Source organism: Cyprinus carpio, chromosome A19, assembly GCF_018340385.1.
Source record: "Cyprinus carpio isolate SPL01 chromosome A19, ASM1834038v1, whole genome shotgun sequence".
NCBI lineage: Eukaryota > Metazoa > Chordata > Actinopteri > Cypriniformes > Cyprinidae > Cyprinus > Cyprinus carpio.
This window is the reverse complement of record NC_056590.1, coordinates 19,590,221-19,611,247: the sequence shown is the minus strand read 5'-3', so window position 1 is coordinate 19,611,247 and position 21,027 is coordinate 19,590,221. Positions and strand designations below refer to the sequence as shown.

Sequence of the window (21,027 nt, the reverse complement as noted above, 5' to 3'; positions counted from 1 at the left end):
TAGACTGAGCGCAAAAAGCAGCTATGCAAACCTCCACCTCACTCTTTGAGCATGATGTGTCCAGATCAGAGCTAAGTTTGTTTGTGTGTTTGTACGTGTGGTATTGTCTGTTTTCAGTCCATGTCTTTAATACTGTAATTCTTTGTGAAATTTAATCAGCATTTTGCTTCAAAATCACTAACAGCTGCCGGGAGAAAATGTAAGATATCTTTTCAGAATTGGGAGTGAGATAAATGTGTTATTCAGAATGCAGGACTATCCTTAGTTGATTAGTAGTAATAAATAGTGTTTATATACCAGCCAAGATCTTCACACATTCATAGGTAAGTCTCAAAACAAATATTTAAAAAGAACTATGAAATTAGGTAACAGAGGTATGAAAATGTAGATAGTCAGTCCCGGGTTGCATATCAGGCAGCTGGAGTTTGGCATGCAGATCGCTAACATCCGGCTTCTCACCCTATCGCGCCTCAAACCGCCGAACACTCAGTGTGTGTGCGTCTAAGGACCACCTCACACGGTAAGTAGTGCCTGCTTTCTTTCTTACCGTTGCTTTTTTTCTGACCTAGCAATATGTTCTTAAGATCTTTTTTCTCTTTTCTTTGGCCTCTTAGTGTATTTTAAATGTTCAGTTTTTTGCATTTTCGCATATTTTTTTGCACACTGCAGTGCTGTGCTGCCAAATGTTTTTTCATGTACAAAATGTAATATTTTTAAAGAACATGACACGTGATATTTTGTTAATTTTTCTTTATACTCATGAATAAATGCATGAATATTAGTATCAAGATGATTGTTTAGCTGATTTAAGTTACTTCAGCTATGGTGACGGGTGTTTTTCTGTTTCCCTCCCAGTTAAACTGTGAATATAAATACACTGTATAATCAAATAAGAACCATTTTTAAAATTTATGATTTTTTCTTTTTATAGGGCCAAGAAGTCATCGCTGGAGTAATTGACCTTGGCACCATGGAAACCTTTCCAGTTTTCCAGGCAGCACAGTGTGGTCTCATAGACCAAGACACCTGTCATGTACTGTTGGAGGCACAGGTCGTCATGGGTGGTCTATTCCAATATGACTCCCCTGATAAATTGTCATTAGATAAGGGTCTTTCCAGCGGTTTGATTGATAAACATACTTACCAATCACTGGAAGAGTTAGAGACTGCCCTTGGTCTTGTCAACACAGTAAAATTTGCAGAGGGTCAGGAATTACCAGTCGCCACTGCTATGAGAGAAGGTGTCATAAAGGAGCTGGTGGGACTACGTATACTTGAGCTGCAGATAAGCACTGGCAGCCTGAAGTTTGGTTCCAATGGAGAAATGGTCAGCCTGGATAATACAAGAGAAAAGGGATTGTTATCTCCTGATCTTTGTCAAAAGCTGCAATCGTGTCTTCAACGGCGAGAACTAATTGATCCAAATACAGCAGAAAAACTAAGTCTGGTTGACTTTCAACAGCGTTGTGTTGTCAATCAAGAGACGGGTCTGCGCTTCTTTCCAGTTAAACAGAAGCCAGGAGGAACTGTCTGCTTATGCTCTGGCAGAAAGGTGGGAATATTCTGTGCTGTTCAAGAGGGACTTATCGACCGGCATGTCACAGTTCGACTTCTGGAGGCTCAGTTGTTTGCTGGAGGTATCACAGACCCCCGCTCGGGACACAGATTGACTGTTAATGAGGCTGTCCGGCATGGCCTAATGGATCAGGACTTGGCCTGCACCCTCATGACACGGCAGCTACAAGCAGGGGGAATAATAGATCCAGTCAGTGGGGAACGTCTAGAGTTGGATGAGGCCATAAAAAGAGACCTTCTGTCTCCTCGCATAGCCTTACGTGTACTGGAATCTCTCCAGTCTTTCATGGAAATAATGTGGCCAGAATCAGGGGAGTTGCTTCCTATAAGTGAGGCACTTCAGCAGGGTGTTGTCAATAGAGAGCTTGCTGCAAAAGCCCTGAGAAAACGTCATTCTGTTGGTGCAGTATATCTTCCTGAGAGTGGACAGGTGGTCCCTCTGAATCAAGCTGATAAGATACTTAAGCCACAGGCAGTGGAGGTCCTAAAACAGATCCAGGTTCCAGATGTCCTTCCCAATGTGTCACAGTCAAGTTTCTCATATATGAAGCGACTGAGTTCTGGATCTGCCTATTCTTCATCACCTCCTGCCTCACATGCAGATGTCAATTATGACTTTTCCATCATGGAGGAAGGTAGGTCAGAAGAACAGGTTCAGTGCCACCTTCTCACTCAAGTGATGACACACAGCTACATTGATGCTCACTCAGGAGAACGCCTAGTGCTACTAGAACCAGAACTGGTAGAACTAATATGTGAAAATGTTAAAACCACAAACCTTGTCAGACCAGTCCAACACAAAATCTCTGATAACATAGCTTCACTGGACAGTAAAGCTATTAGTGGGATTGAAGAGGAAGAACATGAAGAACCCAAAATTATACAATATGAAATTGCCTGCAAGGACTCTTATTTGGAAGAGACTATAGAAATGGCAGGGGAAGATCTTGCACCTTTGATGGTCACCAACAAAACCTTTAAAGAGCCTTTGCATAAAGTAGATTTACAAGAGAAAGTTCTATCATCAGAAATGTATGAACAACCCAAGATAAACGGTAAAACTGCCTGCAAGATCACTGATATAGGAGAGACAGTAGAAAGAATAGAACAAGATCTTGCACCATTGACAGAAACGAACGTAACCTTTATAGAGCTTTCAAATGAAGAGATTCAAGAAGAGGTTTTGTTTGACAAGAAGAACACTGACATGAGTAAGACAATAGAAGGAGCAGGGGAAGATCTTGCATGCTTGACAGGCACAGACAGAACTTTTATAGAGCCTTCACATGTAGAGGTTTGGCAGAAGAACGTTCTATCATCAAGAGAATGCGAAGAACCGAAGATTAAAAAAGAAGAAATTGAGAGCAATAATTATGGTGTGGGTGAGTGTATCGAACCGGCAGAGAAAGATTTTCCACACTTGGCAAGTAAAGACAGACCCTTTAAAGTGCCTTCACATAAAGAGAACTGCCAAGAGAAAGTTCTGTCACCAGGAGGACATGAAAAACCCAAGGTTTTAAAGGGTAAAATTGCCTGGACAAACACTGATGTAACTGAGACAGTAGAAAGAGTAGAGGAAGATCTTGCACCCTTGGCAGGCACAGCCAGAGCTTTTATAGTGCCTTTACATAAAGAGTACTTACAAGAGCAAGTTCTATCATCAGGACAATATAAAGAACCCAAGAGTAAAAAAGATGAAACTGTCAGGAAGAAGACTAGCATTGGTGAGACACTAGAAAGACCAGAGGAGGATGTTGTAGCTCTAACAAGCTCAGAAATAACCATTATAAAGCCTACTCATGAAGTTGTTTGGCAAGAGGGAGTTCTGTCATCAGAAGAATATGAAGAACCCATGATTATGAAAGGTCAAATTGCCTGGAAGGACACTGGTATGGGTGAGATGATAGAAAGAACAGAGAGGGATCTTGCACCCTTAACAGGCACAGAAGAAACTTTTATGGAGCCCTCACATGTGGTTTGGCAAGAGAAAGTTCTGTCATCAGGAGAATGTGATGAATCTACAATTTTAAAAGGTAAAATTGCCTGGAAGTATGCTGATTTGAGAGAGACAATAGATGGAGCAGAAGGAGATCTAGCTTCCTTGACAGGCACAGAAGGAACTTTAATGGAGCCTTCACATGAGGTTTGGCAAGAGAAATTTTTGTTAGGAGAATGTGATGAACATAAGATTAAAAAAGATGAAATTGACAGTAAAAACACTGAAATGGGTGAGACTATAGAAAGAGCAGAGGAAGTGTTTCCACTCTTGACAGCCACAGTAAAAGCCTTCATAGAGCCTTCACAAGAAGAGTACTGGCAAAAGAATGTTCTGTCATCAGGACAATATGAAGAGCCCAAGATTAAAGTAAATAAAACTGCCAACATGAAGACTGATCTGGGTGAGACTATAGAAATGACAGAGGAGCATCTTGCACCCTCAACACAGATAGACCTAAACTTAACAGTGCCTTTTCACACAAGCTCAACCCTACTGAAGACTATGTCAGATAAAGGGGCGCCCTCTCAGAATCAAATTATAGATTCAATATTAAATGAATCTGAAAATAAGCAAACACTTGACCTGGAACAAGCAGATAGCAGTGGGGTATTTCTAGAGATAACGGAACAAAAAATGTTTGACATGAGTGAAAGCAGTGCACATACTTCACTACAAGATACTGAAAACATAAGACAGTATGATCAGCTGAATGTCAAACCAGATGAAGCCATGGCTGCAAAACAGCCAGAGCAACTAAAGAAAATGGTTGAACACAAGGAAAATAAAAGGATCTTTTATCAGCCGGGTAAAGATGAGAAACTATACCCTTCAGAAAGGAAGACTTTGTCAGTGGAACTAAGTGATGATGATGATGTGAAGCTTGGGAGTATGGCAATGGATCTGCAACAAGGGGGTCTTGTAACTGTAGGTGGCCAGAAAGTTCTCTTGGATGAAGCTCTGGCACAGGGTTTGCTTCCAGGGCACACTGCTATTAAGCTAATGGAAAAAGCTGGATTTTTTGGTGGTTTTCTGGATATTAAAACCTGTAAGTCACTTAGTGTTGGGGATGTGATGCAAGAAGGCCTGTTGGATGAGGACTTGATGGCCTGTGTTCTTCATTCAGAAAAGATATTAGCCGGTGTGATTGATGTGGATCATGGTCGGCTCTGCTCAGTAAAGGAAGCTGCTGAGGCAGGCCTGTTGGACTCTGATACAGCTGCTCGACTTCTTGAAGCCCAGGTTGTGTCAGGGGGAATAGTTGACCTACAAAGAGACAAGAAGGTATCAGTTACCCTTGCAGCCAACCTTGGGTTGATTGAAGAAGGTATGAAAGAGAAGCTTCTTTCACTGGAAAAGTCATGCAGAAGAAAATGTTCAGATCAAAATGCAGTGCAAAACAAGTTGGCACTACAGTTACAAATGAAAGGAGTGGTGGACCCAAAAACCAAAAAGCCTGTCCCACTGGAACAAGCCCTTCAAACTGGTTTAATTGGACAGGATGAGGCTCAGATGATTCTATGCCAGCAGGTTGCAGAAGGTGGCATTGTGCATCACGGCTCTGGTGTTCGCCTTGCTGTTGTGGATGCACTACACCTGGGTCTCATAGATCACACAGTCGCTCCAAAGTTGATGGAACTGGAAAAGGCTTTCAAAGGCCAAGAGCCATGTAGATTGGATCAAGATGCTTCATTTCTTCAGGCCTCTACAGGTTCTATTTATGATGATGTATCAAAAAGCAGGATTACTTTGAGCGAGGCTGTTTCTAAAGGCCTTCTAGATGATGAAACGGCAAATAAAGCTATGGCCTCTCCCAATGTGAATAGCGGATTGTTGGACCCTCATAAAGCTTGTGTCGTGTCCTACTCTGAGCTGATAAACCAGGGTAAAATTGACATTGAGACGGGACAGAGATTCCTTGAAGTGAGACCTTTCAGGGGTGTTCCACATAAACAAACTGATGAAATGATGACCTTACCACAGGCAATTAAGGCATGCCAAGTAGATCCCATACCAGCAGTGAGAGTATTGCAGAGTCAAGCAGATACAGGGGGTATCATTAACATTTATAGTGGAGAGCGTTTGCTTCTTCCAGAGGCTATAAATAAAGGCTTAATTGATAAAGACATGGCTAAATGTATTGCTACAAATCAACTCTTGAAAGGGGGGTTGCTCAGTCCATCCAGTGGACAGAGGGTCTCCAGCATTACTGAGGCAGTTGAATATGGGCTTATTTCTACAGAAATGGCTGCAGAACTTCAACACAGCACGAGCCTTGTAGATGAAGATGAGTGGAAAAGTTCCAAAATTCCAGCTTCCTCAACGAAAGGACCATCTACTTCTTTTTTTCCTGAGATGATATCAGAGCGGGTCAGTCCTAATAAAATGTCACTTGAGAAAAGTCTATTGAGTATACCATCACCACCATCATCATATCTTACAGAGGCTGAAATAAAAGATGCAGATCTTCTGAAAGAAAAGGAGCTTGAATCTTTTGATGTTTGTTCTGATTTAGATAGCAAGGAACAAATGGTTGATCCAGTGATACAGGACAGTAATGATATATCATTGGAGGTTCTGACAGAATTTACCTTGAAAGCAGAAAAAAGACTTCAGCAGGCCATTAAAGAGATAAAGCCCACAGAAAGCGAATATATAAAATCACAGCCAATCCAAAGCCCTGAGAAACCTGAAGAGATTACTGACATTAGATTGCAAAAGGTGGAAGTTAAGAACTCAACAGCTTTACTTGACGACACCACAGAGTTGGAAATCCAGAGGCAGACCGTAAATAAATCTGCAGTTTTTAATGCCATATTGTTAGAAAGCAGTGATAACAGCAATGAACAAGTCTCATCAACAGAGCAAACAAAAGGAGAGAGAGAGATCCAAAGGCAGACAGTAAGTGAATCTGCAATCTCTAAAGTCAGTTTATCAGACACTGATGATGGCTTGCAAAACAAGGAACAAACCCCATCTATAGAGCAAATAGAAGGGCATAGTTTCAAACTAGAAGCAGATCAGTCAGTGTCAGAGAAAATCAAGGACAGCCAGGAGACCGGATTTGATCCTTATGCTTCTACACCCAGGCCAGTTAAGGCATCAGGAAAAAAGAAAGGCAGAGGCAAAAATGTTAAGCAAGCTAAAATGGAAAGTGATGTAAAGCCACAAGTTTCAGACACCTTAGCCAGGATTTCACCTATAGAAAAAGCAGTTGATGATGGACAAGGTGGCTTTACCACTAGTCAAAAGCCTATTATGAAAGACGACGAAGAGAAGGTGATTGAAGTACAGCTATCAGAGACATCCCATGCAAGTGGTATCCTTACATCTGTGACAGGGAGTGATGAGACTGCGCAAGGCAAATATTTGGAAATAGGTGTGGATAGAACTCCTAATGAAACTAAAACCTCCAAACGTGAGTCTGATCATGAAAGCAATGCAAGACAGAAAGAGAAGACTCTAACACAGCACAGTGTCACAACTTCCATGGCAAAAACTGACCAGGGTCAGGAGGCTATTGAGGTCTCTAAGGACCTCGCCACTGATATATCAGAAAAGAAGAGAAAGAAGAAAAGCAAAAGTAAAAAAGTTAAGCAAGTGTGTATTGTTGAAGCAGAAGGAGTACAGAAAAAAGATGATGAGACTGAAAAAGAGCATAAGACTGTGATCCATGAGGTTGAACCTCAAAGCAGTCAATCAGATGAGAAAGACAGTATGAAGCAACTTGAGAAAGCCAATCAGGCAATGGCACAGAAGGAAATACTTTTGATGAAAGCGAAGGAAAGCATTCAACAGGAAGAAGATCGGCATGACAAACATACAAACACTGGATTAAGTGGAGATTATATGGATTGGAATATTCCATCTATGAAAACCTCTGATGACATTGTGGACATAAACCAGAAAGAACTGGTTCTAATCCAGAATTTAGAAGGGGAAACCAAAGAAAGAACAGCAGAAGAACAAAGCATTGAGCCATTATATACAGACGAAATGTTGATAGACCCTATGAGTGAATTGACCTTGCCATCAAGCACTGCAGTGACTGACAGCCATGAAATTGCTAAATCAGTACCCCTCAAATGTGTCTTAGACATCCCGGCAGTGAAGGACCCCAAAGCACTTCCATCAAGTGAGTTGTGTACTCCTTTACAAAAAACCCAAACAGCAGTGAAAAAGGTAACCAGTGAAGTTCATCAAGAAAGAATCGAGGAGCCCCCTTTCAGTGATTATGAAGGCACAGATGAACCTTCTATCCAACAATGTAAAGTTTCTGGTCTACCCCATGTGGAGGTGATCCCAGAGTCTTATACCAAACAGAAAAAAGAGGTGGAAGAATATGCAGAGGCTTTAGTGGAACCGCAGCCTGGAGAAGTTCAAATGAATATTGAACAAATAAGAAAAGACACCACAAAAGCTAGCAAGGTAAGCAGTAGTTCTGAATATCTTTTTTGTAAATTGTTTACTGCAAATTGATTCTTTTTATTCTTTTCCTTTCCTTTTCAGTCCTCACTGGCTCGCCAAGAGTGCTTAGAACATGATCAACAGATTGTGGCCTTGCTTTCTATGGTGAGACACGTTGAGGTCCGCCTAAAGCAGCAGCAGCAACAGTCTGTTGGTCGAGGTCTCGCCACAATCGATGACATTATCAAACAGACAGAGGTAAAATATTTGTATTACAGCAAATGTTTGATATGTTACCAATTTAACAGGTTGTTTAAGCTTGCAAGTGCTGTATTTTAATTAAATTCTCTTTTCAGATGCTTTTTCTGGAAATTAGTGACCTGGAACCAGAAGTGCACAAGGAGACTGAAGCAGCTACACAGCTGCTGGAGTCTTCTCCTCAGGATGTTCCGCCTCAGCTGCTTACAGCCCTAGAAAAAGATGGGCGAAGCTTAGCTCGGGCTCACAGTGCAGCTAGGGACCTTGCCCAGAATACTTTGCAGGGGTTACGAGCACAACGTGATGCACAAAACGTAAAATTCCTATAATGTTTAGTTAAGAGAGTATTTTTTTCATGACAGAAAATTTTCTTTTAAATCTCATGATTTTTGTATTTTTACAGGAAGCTGTAAGCAGTCAGCTGAAATCTTTACAAGAGCAAGTTGATAAACTTCTTATCTGGCTTAAGGAGACTGAGACACAAATGCAGGAAGAAACAGGGGTACATGGACAGACGGTGGCCGAGATCACTCGAAAGCAACAGTTGTGCAAAGTAAAACATCAACAGTGATGATATCCTATCTAGCATTTACATACATTTACACTTATAGTTACAACGATGGCATCTTTCTCACAGTCGTTCATTTTTCTCCCTACAGAAGTTACAGAACTCTCTTGCAGCCCGCTCCAATGAAGTCAGCAATGTGGCATTCAGTATTCAGGTGTTTATCTCTGAGCATGCTCAGGACCTGTTGCCTGATCAGAGCAGGCATCTCCTTGGACAACTGGAGCAGCTACAGAGGGTCTTTCACCAAGCTGTTGGTCTCAATCATGCCAGGGCAGAGGCACTATCAGCCCAGCAGGCGAGAGAGAACGAACAAATGAGGAAAGAACAGAAAGAAAAGGAAGAGAAAATGGAAAAAGAGAGACAAACTGCAAGGGATAGAGAGGTTTGCAAAGAGATGTATAAATGCTTGTGCTTCCAAATTAAAAACAAGAATATTCACTTTTAGCAGTCTAACAATTATTCAACTGGGATAAAGAAAAACTTCTAATGCATTAAGAACAGAACATTTGTGGTAACAGATAACCACACTACTGATGCATGCATGAATACTTGTTAGCACGAATGCTGCATTTTAAAAATTAAAATAATCTTCACATGCATGTAACTATTAGTATGATCTACTTGTACAGTTCATTTTACAGCGCTATAATAATGCTGATCTGTTGTTTCAGTAATGCATCTTCAGAACTCAACAAGAGTTCCAGTATGCCAGTATAAGTATAAAATTATTAACGTATGCTTTCAACACAGTCAGAAGTAAAAACTATGCCAGTATAAGTATAAAATTATTAACGTATGCTTTCAACACAGTCAGAAGTCACAGTTTTGACAAAACCTCATATATATTATCGAGCTACATAACATTACATTATTTCAATAGAAATCTTTATTGTTGAGCTTTGTTCTGTAGCCACCTGCATTACAAACTTGAGTGTGTGAGCTGCGTGTGAATGAACATAACATGTATATTAACCTGTCTGCCTTGCTCTTACAGATTGCCACAGAAGACACATTTGGAAAACACTAAAGATTTACATGTAGCCTCACTGTATAGCTTGCTTGTTTTTAACCTTTCTTTTGTAGAAAAAGAAGAAAATATCTAGATGTTTTAGTATTTGTCCTAAGGTCTTTTGTTTATTTTTCTGCTTCACTGGCCTGTTGTGTTTTTATTTATTTTGGTGCTTTGTGTGATGAATTTGGACACATCATGCTCAACCAGTGTAAATGGTTTACTTTGTGTGAGATCTGGCATATATGAGTGTTTGGGGTAAAAACAATAGGATGATGAATACTTAGAAGTTTAAGAGAATTATGATTATAAATGATCACATTTTTTTTTACCTCCCTTTTTACCGTGGATATAGGTTGTGCAGAAGCAGAAGGCAGAATGCTGTCAAAAACTGGAGAATCTCACAATGTGGTTGGCTGGTGCTGCCAGCCTCTTGGCCAATCAGAGAGTTGGAACTGAGTCAGATGATGTGAACCAGTTACAGCAGAAGCAAAGAGACCTTAAGGTGTGATAACATCTGATATTTACTTCATGCAGCTGTATTACACAATGTCTTACATAAGACATTAATTGTGTTTTTTTTTTTATTATTTCATTGTGATGTTTGGTTTATTGTTATTGTTTGTACCCCATAACTATAGGAGGTGGAGAAGGACCTTCAGACCAAAAGTGAGTTGTTGTATGAGACTATCCACTCAGTGGAGGAGTTCCTGTCTGAGCGGGGTGACAGTTTGAGTCCTGAAGAGAGGGCCAAACTACAGGGGACTCTTTCACAAATGAAAGAGCAGCACAGCTCACTTACAAACTCAGTCCGCTCTTCACTAGCGAAAGTAGACACTGCTATTGTCACAACACTGCAACAGAACACACAGAGAGTAAGCAGTTCACATTTTTGATGTTGCTTTTGTCAGCATTTCTTTTTTTTTTTAAATCATTATCATATTTTCATTCTTCCCAAGGCTAAAGCAGAGGAGCAGATGCAGGAGACACAGGAAAAAATAGACACACTTCTCAGAGAATTGTCATCACTAGATGACTCAAAGAGGAGGTCACTTGGCAACACTGTCACTGACACCCCATCATCTGTACCTCCGGAGAATGCTCTAAATTCTCACAGTAGCATGCTTCAGGTCAGATTCTTAAATTGATGTTGGTAATTATCTGTTTTACCAATATGGCAACTCAATTCTAAAGTTCATTCATGTGTTCAGGTCTAACGCAAATTCTAAAGAACTTTTTGACTCCATTGTCCACAGCAATATTCAAAGGCCCTTGACTCTTCCAGTTATTAGTGATTTACTGGATAAGGATTTAAAAAAAAACAAAAACATTTATTTCTACCCGATAAAATATTTTAGAACTTGTCATAACTAGAAAAATATATATTCATTAAAATATGCAGATATAAGATTTTATTGATTTTCATGACTTTTCCAGATTTGGAAATCAAACTTGGCTACCATATATTTAAGTTTTGGAAGCCCTTGGAAGTTTGCTTAAACCCCTTGTGGGCCCTGACCCCCTGATTCAGAGCCTTTGTCAGTTCTGAAGTTCCAATGTTTTTTTTTTTTTTTAAAGTTCAGTTAATTTTTTGGACACCCCTAAAGCAAGTTCATTCATTTGTTCAGTGTTTAGTTCTAAAGTTTCTAATGTTATAATATCAAATTCTAATGTTATAATATCAGTCAGTTATGTCTGTCGGTAGTACCCAGTTCTGCCTTTTGACATTTTGCATTTTGTTGATTCCAGACTGAGCTGCAGCAGTTACAAGCTCAACAGGCTCACCTTCAGCAGGTGGCCCAGTCTGTCCGCTCTCTCCTGGAACAGCCCGACTCCAGTGTGCCACCAGAGGAGAAACAACGCTTACAAGCAAAACTAGAACAACTACAGAATCAGCATCAGGAGCACCTTCAGAACTGTCAGGACAGGCTGAGGCGGGCAGAAGCCCTCCGAGACGAGTTTGCCAAGTTTGTGCAGGAGCATGGGAACCTAGGGACATGGCTGGATCAGAGTGAACAGGAGCTACGTTCACTCGGTGAAGGGGAAACTGATGCAAAGGGCCTAAAAGATAGGATTGAGGAGCACAAAAAGGTATCAAAATATGGTATAACAATGACTTTACTTAAGGTAGAAAGTAAAATAACTTAAGAATGTGTTTCTCTGTATTTTACAGCTTGCAGAAGATGTCATCTGTCACAAAGCAGATCTGCGCTTTGTGACAATCTCTGGGCAGAAGGTTCTGGATTCTATCCAGGGGGCCTTGGAGAAGGTGGGCAGTACGGATCCAGCTCTGGAGGAAACCAGACACCTAGTGAGTGGCAAGCTCCAAGATGCCACACAGCGCTACAGTTCATTACACAGCAAGGTGGGTACAAAACAACCTCGTATTCTTTCAGTCAACAATGACATATTATGGGCTGAAGAGATACCGAATCTTGTGTGTTCCTTCTTTCAGTCCTCAGAGCTTCGCACCCGTCTCTCAGGTCTCCTGGAGCGATACCAACACTACCAAGATGAGGCTGGTTCTTTAATCTCCTGGATGAGCACTCAGGAGCAAAATCAGAGTGTATTTAAACCCAGCGGAGAAACAACAGACACTCAGACATTGCAGCATACGCTCAGTACTGTACAGGTTGGGTTATTGATGCTTTTCTGGCTAAAATATTTGAGGAAAACTCACAAACAGTTTTACCATATGGATAAACTAATGGAAACGATCACCTAAGCAAAATGTAGTTTCCATACATCATAATCAATCATCTTTTTCTCTCTTCTGCTGTCTTTTCTCAGCTTATGCAGGATGAGTTGGCAGAGCGTTCGGTACAGCTTGAGAAGGTCAAGAGGGCAGGAAAAGAGCTGGTCAGCACTCAGGAGTCCCCAACTCTCAAAAATGCAGATATTAACAATCTTACAGGTAATTTCATTCTCAGTATCAGGAAATAATTTACCTGAAAGAGTGTTCATTCTACCAGGAAAGGTTTTTTTTTTTTTTTTTTTTTAAATACAGTAAAAATAGTACTATTGTGAAATAATTTAATTGCAGTTCAGAATATCTTTTTTTTTTTAACTGTCACTTGATAAATTCAGCGTATCCTTACAGAACAAAAGTTTTAAATTCTTAAAAAATAGAAAATAAATTGAGCACCTAATCAACCCAATATGGCAATATAGGCTCAGCCAGTGACGTGTTTCACAGATCTGGAATATTTGTTTTTGACTGGTAGATAAAGATAATGTGATGTCAAGTATTTTAGTTTGAGTGGTTTTCCCAAAAAACCCTTTATTTTGTGCTAATGACCTTCTCTCTTTATAATCCTTTACATATATTTCAAACTTCCTCTTGGTCATTTCAGATACTCTGGAGAAGCGCTTTGAAATCCTGTCTAATTCAGTGTCAGTGAGAGCCGAACAGCTTCAAACAGCTGTTGCCCAATCAGTCAGCGTGCAGGAGGGGCTTAAAGCACTGCTGGCATGGTTAGATGGACTACCTTTATCACCTGGCGCAGTCCAGGCCACCGCTCAAGCAGTTCAGGATGCCCTGACACAAAATCAGGTATTTTGTCAAATGTACCATCATAATCATAAGTAACAGACATAATTATAAACTTTCCTTAACCAGGAATTATGTATTCTACAAACATGGCACTTCCCCCCTCAGAAAATACGTCAAGAGCTGCTTTCAAGGCAGGGTAGCGTGGATGCGACTTTGGACTCTGTATCCAAGCTTCTGAAGTCCGCAGATGCATCGACAGCCTCTGGCCTGCAGGGGGCACTACAGGACCTGAGTGAGCGCTACACAGCGGCCCAGGCCAAACAGGCTGAAAGAGAGACTGAGTTGCGAGGACTTTTGCCCAAGTTGGAGAGCTTTGAGCGCCAGGGTGCAGATCTCCGCAGCTTTACACAGAGTCGAGAAAGGGCTCTCAGCCCAGTAGGCCAACCTGACTGCAGTGTGGATGACTACAGACAGACAATAGAGGTTAGCAAATTAGGTTTTCCACATATGTGGCCACAGATTTACACACTTTCTGTAAGATTACATGTTTATTGGCAGATGTCCAAAGGTGTCATCATTTATCTCTTTTTCGTTCAAGAGGTGAGATCAGAAATTACCCAAGAGTCAAGTCAATTAGAGTCATTTGTCGAGCTTGGTTCAGACCTAAGCCAGTCTGGGATCCTTTCCAATGTACAAAGCCTTCTGGACACAACCAAAGAGGTTTCTGAGGACTTTGCACGCTTGGAATCCAATGTCAATGAGAGGTGAGTGGAAAGAGTTGTGAAAACATTATATTCCTCCAGGGTTATTTTAGTAGTGTTTTCCTGCATGATTATAATTTTTATTCATATTTTGAATTAGCTTTTATTTTCATATTTTTAGGTTTCATTTTAATTTTAGTTTTATTTTTAGTAATAATTTTGAGCTTTTGTCATTGTTTTAAATATTAATAATTAAGTTTAGGTTTTTGTTTTTATTTTATTAAATTTTTTATTTCAATTAGTTGCTAAAGCAACATTTCTCATTTTTATTTTCATTTAGTTTAAATTTTTTCTAAAATGTTTATTTGATTTTATTTCAGCTTTTTTCAGTTGACAAATTGTTTTAAATAGTTTTAGCTAACTTTAGTCTTCCACATTTAACCTCTCTCTCCAGACTGGAAAAATAATTAATTCTCAAATGAAATTTTCAGGATATTGTAATATTGTCCCCCTTAATGTCAGTTACAGTCATGAGTAGAATAGTTAGTCTGTTCCAAGCTGTTCTGTGTGTCATAGTTTCATCTTGAAATGTGATGCCCTGCCAACTCTAATTGCTTTGACATTTGACATGACAAAAATAAGACCAATCTCATAAAGACAGTATGGATGGGGCCAGAATACTCTCGGCCATAAAAAAAAAATAGCATTATGCTAACACAGTTTGACACCACTGTACACGCCGTTATGGAAACCATATGGCCACATCCCTCCTTAAGATGCCAGACTGGGGCTCCAAGCATTTCAGATGCCCTCAGAGACATAAAACATGTCAGTCATGTGTTCAAGGCTAAATCTACTCCACATATCTCTAGGAATACTTGTGAGTGGGAAGTGGGATTATTATAATATAAACTGAATGAAAAGGGTAACATGTTGGGACATGACTTCTGACCCTAACTGCTGCTAACAAGAGGCATGCTGTCCACATTAAGAGTCTGGAGTGGAGTCTGGTTTAATATTGCACACAATGTCCTGATCTATCACCATGAGCTAAAATAGTAGCATACAGTGTTGACATTAATAGGAGGTCAAAGATGTCTGGTTGTGTCCTTTTACAAGAGATTTTCTCTTGCGGTGGTTTAGATTTAGAATTTCTGCTCTGAATTTTTTCCTCATTAAGATATTTTAAATTAAGAAAGGAATAATACGGTTGAAAAAGATGATGAAGTCTAATCTTAAAAGCGGTTTTATTTTACATGGAGCAAGTTGCCTAATTGGAACCAGCATTGTGTTACCATTAACAAAATTGAATCTTTTTTTTAATGGTTTGTTGATATTCATGTAACTTTTTCCTGTGTCCTTCACAGATTTGATTCCATCCAGAGCTGCGTCCAGCAACTGGCAGAGTTCCGCTCTCGCTCTGGCTCCCTCCTCAGGTGGCTGCAGACAGCACAAGAACAACTTCCTGCCAAAGAGCCCAATCTTAGCACAGAAAGCCTGCAGAGAAGAGCACAGCAGCTTAAAGTAGGACTGTAGTTCTCTCTATTTACGGTGTTCTGACATCAGTTTCTGTTTTGAGCGAGGTGAGCTAGAATTAATTATGAATTTACTTGTAGGATCTACTCACAGAATGGGAGACCCAAGGAAGCCAAGTTCAGGAGTTGAACAAGACCAGTTCTCAACTGGAGAACTTGATTATTAACATAACATCCCCCAAGAAAAAAGCTGGTAGGCAAAACAACATTGTGGATGTTCAGGGCCAATCCTCCTTTTTGTCTGTAGCTAGTACTTTGTGTTTCCACTGTGACACAAGTAAATATTTGGTCTCCAAATCACCACTTATAGAGGATAGTTCACTCAAAAATGAAAACTGTCATCATTTGCTCACCTTCATGCTTTTGCATCCTTTCCCCATTAATTTATTACTGCATGCAAAAGAGCAATCCGTACGTTGCTTAAATGTTCTCCTTTTGTGCTCCATGAAAAAAAAAAAAGTCATACCAGTTTGGAATGACATGAGGGTGAGTTTTTGAGTGAACTATTCCTTTAAGCATCTATCACCTTCCAAACTACTAATTCTGAGCACACTATGTTTGTATATGTGTTTCTGTGTCTAAATCATCTGTGTTGAGTATGTCCAGCTGCTTCTGTGTGTGTGTGTGTGTGTGCTGCTCCAGCATGCCTGTGAATTACTGTAGCGTTGTCTGAGCGTGTGTCTGTGTGTCTTTCTCCCAGGTGTTTCCCAGCTCAATGGTGCTACCAGTCCCAGCAGTGTTAATGGCATTCACACCTGTAAAGGTGAGCTTCCTCCACACCTTCAGCTAGTGAGCTGTGCAGCATCCGCATCAGTGGAGGCTTTTCTCTATTAGTCATTCTCCACATCTCCACATCTCTCTTCTTCTTCCCCCTTTCACTCACTCTCCCTATTTTTCTTTGCATTGCTTCTTGTCCTGTTCTGTTAGTTTGCTTTAAGAGTATGTGCAGATCGGTGTCATCTGTCTTTGTGCATATGACCAATTTGTCCAATCATTTAGGCTTTCTTTCATGCTGATGGTGCACATAAATCTGATGCAGAGGACTGTTAACACTGTTCACATTTCGCAATTAATCAGTTTGTCTAGTCATTGTAGTCAATATCTAATATATTGGTTCCCATTGTAGTGCATCAACAAAACTGCAAGAGTAATGTAATGTCAGAAATAATGAATATTTTTGTGGTTTGGAGATTTTCTATGGAGCCTCACACATGGCATATGCAGTATATTGTGGCCACGGATTTTAGAATTTGTTCCTGCAGCTTACTAATTTGTTCCATCTATTTAGGTAAAAAATAAATGAAAACAAGGAAACAAATTATTACAATGTGGCCATAATTTACCTAAAACAAGGCAGTTAATTAATGAATTGTACTTGATTTTACTAAAACGGGGGTGAGTGTTACTGAAACATCCACAAATTAATAAATTGTGGAGCAAATTCCGTATGTTGTTCTTCACAACTGAATGGATTTTAGTCCAGTTAGTTAAAAAAACAAAAATTGATTGAAATGCTTAACCCTCAGCTAATATATCATTGCATGAAGAACAGCACAAACATGATGCAGTTTTCTAACTATTTGGCCTTGTCATTGGCCTGCTGTGATTGTACTTACATCAGCATTCCTTCGCTCTTACCCTCAGACTTGACTGAGATCCAGGTGGCAGTGGCAGATGTGAACTGCAAGTATGAGCAGCTGGGCAGTGACCTGAGGGAAAGGAAGGGTAGGCAAGAGGCCTCTCTTGACCTGCGGCAGAAGGCCAGGCAGGGCACTGAGGCACTCATCCAGTGGCTGAGCCCCCGTGAACAGAGCCTGGAACAAGGGCAGACCACCTCACCTTCTCGGCCAGAGGTGGTACGTGCTCAAGCCCAAGAGACTAAGGTATCATTTTGAGAAGAATTTAATATTTTCTTAACAGTGGTATAAAAAATATACTACAGGCCCCCACAGTAATCTGGTAAATCTGTTTTCATTTTCTGCGGTGTTATCCCATAGTTCTCTAAAGGATTGTTAATCAGTAGGCTAGCAATCATTGTGACAGAGAGCTGACAGTCAGGTATATGTTTCCAGGTTTTGCTTTCTGAACTTGCCGAGCATTCTGGGAAAGTGGAGGATCTGAAGAACATTCTCAAGCAGCTAATAACAGATAATCCAGACTCTCCTGAAGCTGAAACATGGGAACATCAGCTTGAAGACATAGGTTAGTGAAGTGTTTTAAATGCATTTCCATTTAATGGACTTTGTCCCTATAGCAATAATTAACAGAATAGTACATTAATATTCATTTGCTGGTCACAAGGTGAGAGTTGGGTGCAGGAAATGGAAGGCTGAAAATAATGTACTGTAAGCTCCAAGAAGAGCTCTGACTTTGTCTTTTTCAAATCAAATATCCTGAAATATTATGTTCAATTTGTTGTCAAATGTTGCAGGGATTTTCTTTATCTGTTGTATTTTAGTATATTTATTAGTACGTTTAATATTTGAGTGTCATTGTTTCTGAAGCATCAGGATTGGTCCTTGTGATATTTGTTCTCAATATTGCTCTTTCTCCTAGACTCACGTTGGACGAAGGCCAATCAGACTGCCGCACAGAAGCAGACTGAATTGGAGGTGTGTGCTGATAGACTTGGTAGTTTTGCTGCAGCAGCCAGTCAGCTAGGACCATGGCTACGAGAGAAAGAGCTGATGATGAGTGTATTAGGCCCACTGAGTATTGACCCCAACATGCTCAACACACAGAAACAGCAAGTGCAGGTAAACTAATCTTCTTCTTTTGTCTACCAAATTACAGACTGGACAAGAAATCTATAAATATCACATTATAGGGGTCTATTCATAATGTTCATTAAATACAAATTATTAAATACAATTTAAACACTCTGACAGTATCTGTGTTACATTGTCAAAAAAATAATTTCCACCAATAAAAGGTAAAATAAATTATTGATCAGTGACGTTATTTCATAAAATAGTTCATGCAAATGTTTTACAATAAAAAAATAAGTTGTTAAAAACTATGGTTGCTTATATTCTTAAATTATTTTTGTTTTTTGTTTGTTTGTTTGTTTGTTTTTATGAACAATAAAAAAAAATTCATCTGAAACGTTTTGTCCTCAAATCTCATCCGCTTCAACAAAAATCACTTTTAATTTCTGTCTTTATCCCGTTAGTTCATGCTACGTGAGTTTGATACGCGGCAACCCCAGTTTGATCAGCTGACTCGGGCAGCAGAGGGAATCCTCTCCCCGACTGGAGACGAGAGTTCTAGAGATGGACAGGACCTAGAGGAGGTGAGGCAGGAGCTTGCAGATATTTCACAGCAGTGGGAAGACCTCACCTCTCGTCTCACCGGCCGCTCACAGCAGATCGACCAGGCGCAGGGAACCAGCGAGCGCTACCTGGCCCTGCTCAGGCAGCTGTCTCAGAGCGTGGCTGATCTAGGTGAGAGGCTGGATGCACAGGCCTCTCTAAGTGCTCAGCCAGAAGCCCTGCGCCGTAGGCTTCAGGAGACTGGCGAGATCCGTGCTGAGCTGGAACAGAGACGGGGTCAACTGGCCCAGGCTGAGCAGCTGTGTTTGGAGCTCAGTACAATTGTGGCCGAACCATATCTCAGAGAGGAGTTACACAAGAGATTGGAGAGTGTGAGCGGGCCCCTCAAAAACTTAGAAGAACGGGCAGGTGAGTAACAGTTTGCAAATAAAGAAATTAATAAAAAAAAATAATTATTTCAAAAAAACCTTTGTCTCCACTAAAATGCTGTATCTCAAAAAATAAATTGTCCCAGCTGCATTCTTCCCTATCCCAGTATTGTGCAGCATGTGCATAATATTAACAGTCCCCCTCACTGCTGTCTTTCAGCTGATGGCTTGTCCCAGCTGCAGGCTGCCCTATCCAGCACTCAGCAGTTCCAGCAGATGTTTGACGAGCTTCGTGGCTGGTTGGACGGGCAGGCTGGGAATCACACAGCTGGGGATTCTGCAACCCTTCCTTGCCAACCTGATGCTCTAAAGACACTTTTGGCCCAACAAGAGGATCTCCAGCGAGCCATAGCACAACAACGTGGATCCTATGAGCTCATCCAGGCTGAGGGGACATCTTTGCTAGCATCCCTCCCTGCTGGAGATGAGCGATTAGCCCTACAGACTCGATTAAACACCATAAGGCAAGACTGGGAGGGCATGAACCAACAAACCTCTAATAAACATAGTCGAATAAAAGAGACACTGTCCCGTGCTGAGCTGTACCAACAACATCGCAATGACCTTGTACCTTGGGTTGCAGAATGTGAGGAAAGGGAGGCAGAGATCCACCCATCACTGGATCCCTCCGCTTTAGACCAGGCTTTGCAAAAGGCTAGACAGTTGAGCCTAGACTTGGATCGTCGTCGCCGCCTCTTAGATTCTCTGAACAAGGCAGCAGATCAGCTGCTGGAGCAGAGCTGTACTGGTGAAGAGGAAGTGATGGATGAAAAAGCCCAGCTTAATCGCAGGATAGAAGGTCTCTCTGAGCGACTACAGGGACGCACGGCTCAGCTAGAAGAGTTGGGAAGCAGACTGAAGGAGTTTGAAGATGGAAGACTGGTTGTGGAGAGAAGACTCGAGGCAGCCAGGCATCAAATCGAGGTTCAGGAGGCGCTTGGGCCGCAAGCTTGTAGCAACAAAAGCCTGGAGCGTCTTCGTAGCCAGCAAGAACTCTTAAACTCTGTACAGCCACAGGTGGTATACCTGCAAAATCTGGCTCAGGGGCTGCTGCAGGATGCGCCCGAGATCTCCAGGGCCGGCGAAGATGGTGGCCAGAGGCTGTTGCAGCAAGCTCGTGATACGGAAAGAGAGTTTGAAGAAGTTACTGAGAAGGTGAGAGAATCTGCACATGATCAGGAGCCTCTGGAATGTGCCAGGACTGAGGTGGTAGTTGGGATGTTATATATACCCTGATCTGTAGTTTATGTCTGCGCTCATGTCATGTTTGCTGAAAATAAGACGGCATCTTTTTCTGACTGTTGGTCTAAATATGCCTTGTTCATTTTCATAATAGCTTGTATTCAAGATTTGTTGCCAAAAGTTTAAGTATTTAAGATTAAAATACAAAGTTTGTGCATGTCTATGAACTACATTTTGAACATTTCATTTAAAAAATATATATATACTTAGTACATTTTTATTGTACTTTTATTTAAAAGTATTCACATAACAGCAAGAAATGTATTAGAATAAACCTCTACGGATAAAAATAAAAACTGACACTTCCTGGAGAATGTTGTAATGGAGGAACTACATTTTGTTAGTTAAGGGGACATTACATACTGACAGGATGGAAAATGAAATTTAAGGAACAGGAAAGCCCTATATAATGTATTATATAACGTTAATATTATCACTGCGTTTATTAATATGCTTATCCACTATATTTAGAAACATATGATTGGTCTACTGCATAGTAGGAATGACCCACAACTTCAGCTCTATTTACCTGCTTTTGTCCCT

At 40.7% G+C, this 21,027-nt stretch overlaps 1 protein-coding gene across 1 annotated transcript in view; it reads left to right on the top strand.

Annotated features, from left to right (window-relative positions):
• The window catches only part of LOC109048530 (microtubule-actin cross-linking factor 1-like), a 160,741-nt gene that overhangs the window by 93,392 nt on the left and 46,322 nt on the right, over positions 1 to 21,027 (top strand). Inside the window, 23 exon segments of the mRNA XM_042776931.1 lie at positions 932 to 7,999; positions 8,081 to 8,236; positions 8,335 to 8,550; positions 8,640 to 8,789; positions 8,896 to 9,186; positions 10,169 to 10,318; positions 10,455 to 10,688; positions 10,773 to 10,943; positions 11,563 to 11,904; positions 11,987 to 12,178; positions 12,269 to 12,445; positions 12,604 to 12,727; positions 13,167 to 13,366; positions 13,472 to 13,790; positions 13,905 to 14,070; positions 15,375 to 15,531; positions 15,624 to 15,735; positions 16,243 to 16,305; positions 17,187 to 17,425; positions 17,615 to 17,744; positions 18,099 to 18,298; positions 18,715 to 19,222; positions 19,403 to 20,397. Of these exon segments, the coding sequence (XP_042632865.1) occupies positions 932 to 7,999; positions 8,081 to 8,236; positions 8,335 to 8,550; positions 8,640 to 8,789; positions 8,896 to 9,186; positions 10,169 to 10,318; positions 10,455 to 10,688; positions 10,773 to 10,943; positions 11,563 to 11,904; positions 11,987 to 12,178; positions 12,269 to 12,445; positions 12,604 to 12,727; positions 13,167 to 13,366; positions 13,472 to 13,790; positions 13,905 to 14,070; positions 15,375 to 15,531; positions 15,624 to 15,735; positions 16,243 to 16,305; positions 17,187 to 17,425; positions 17,615 to 17,744; positions 18,099 to 18,298; positions 18,715 to 19,222; positions 19,403 to 20,397 (12,360 nt within the window).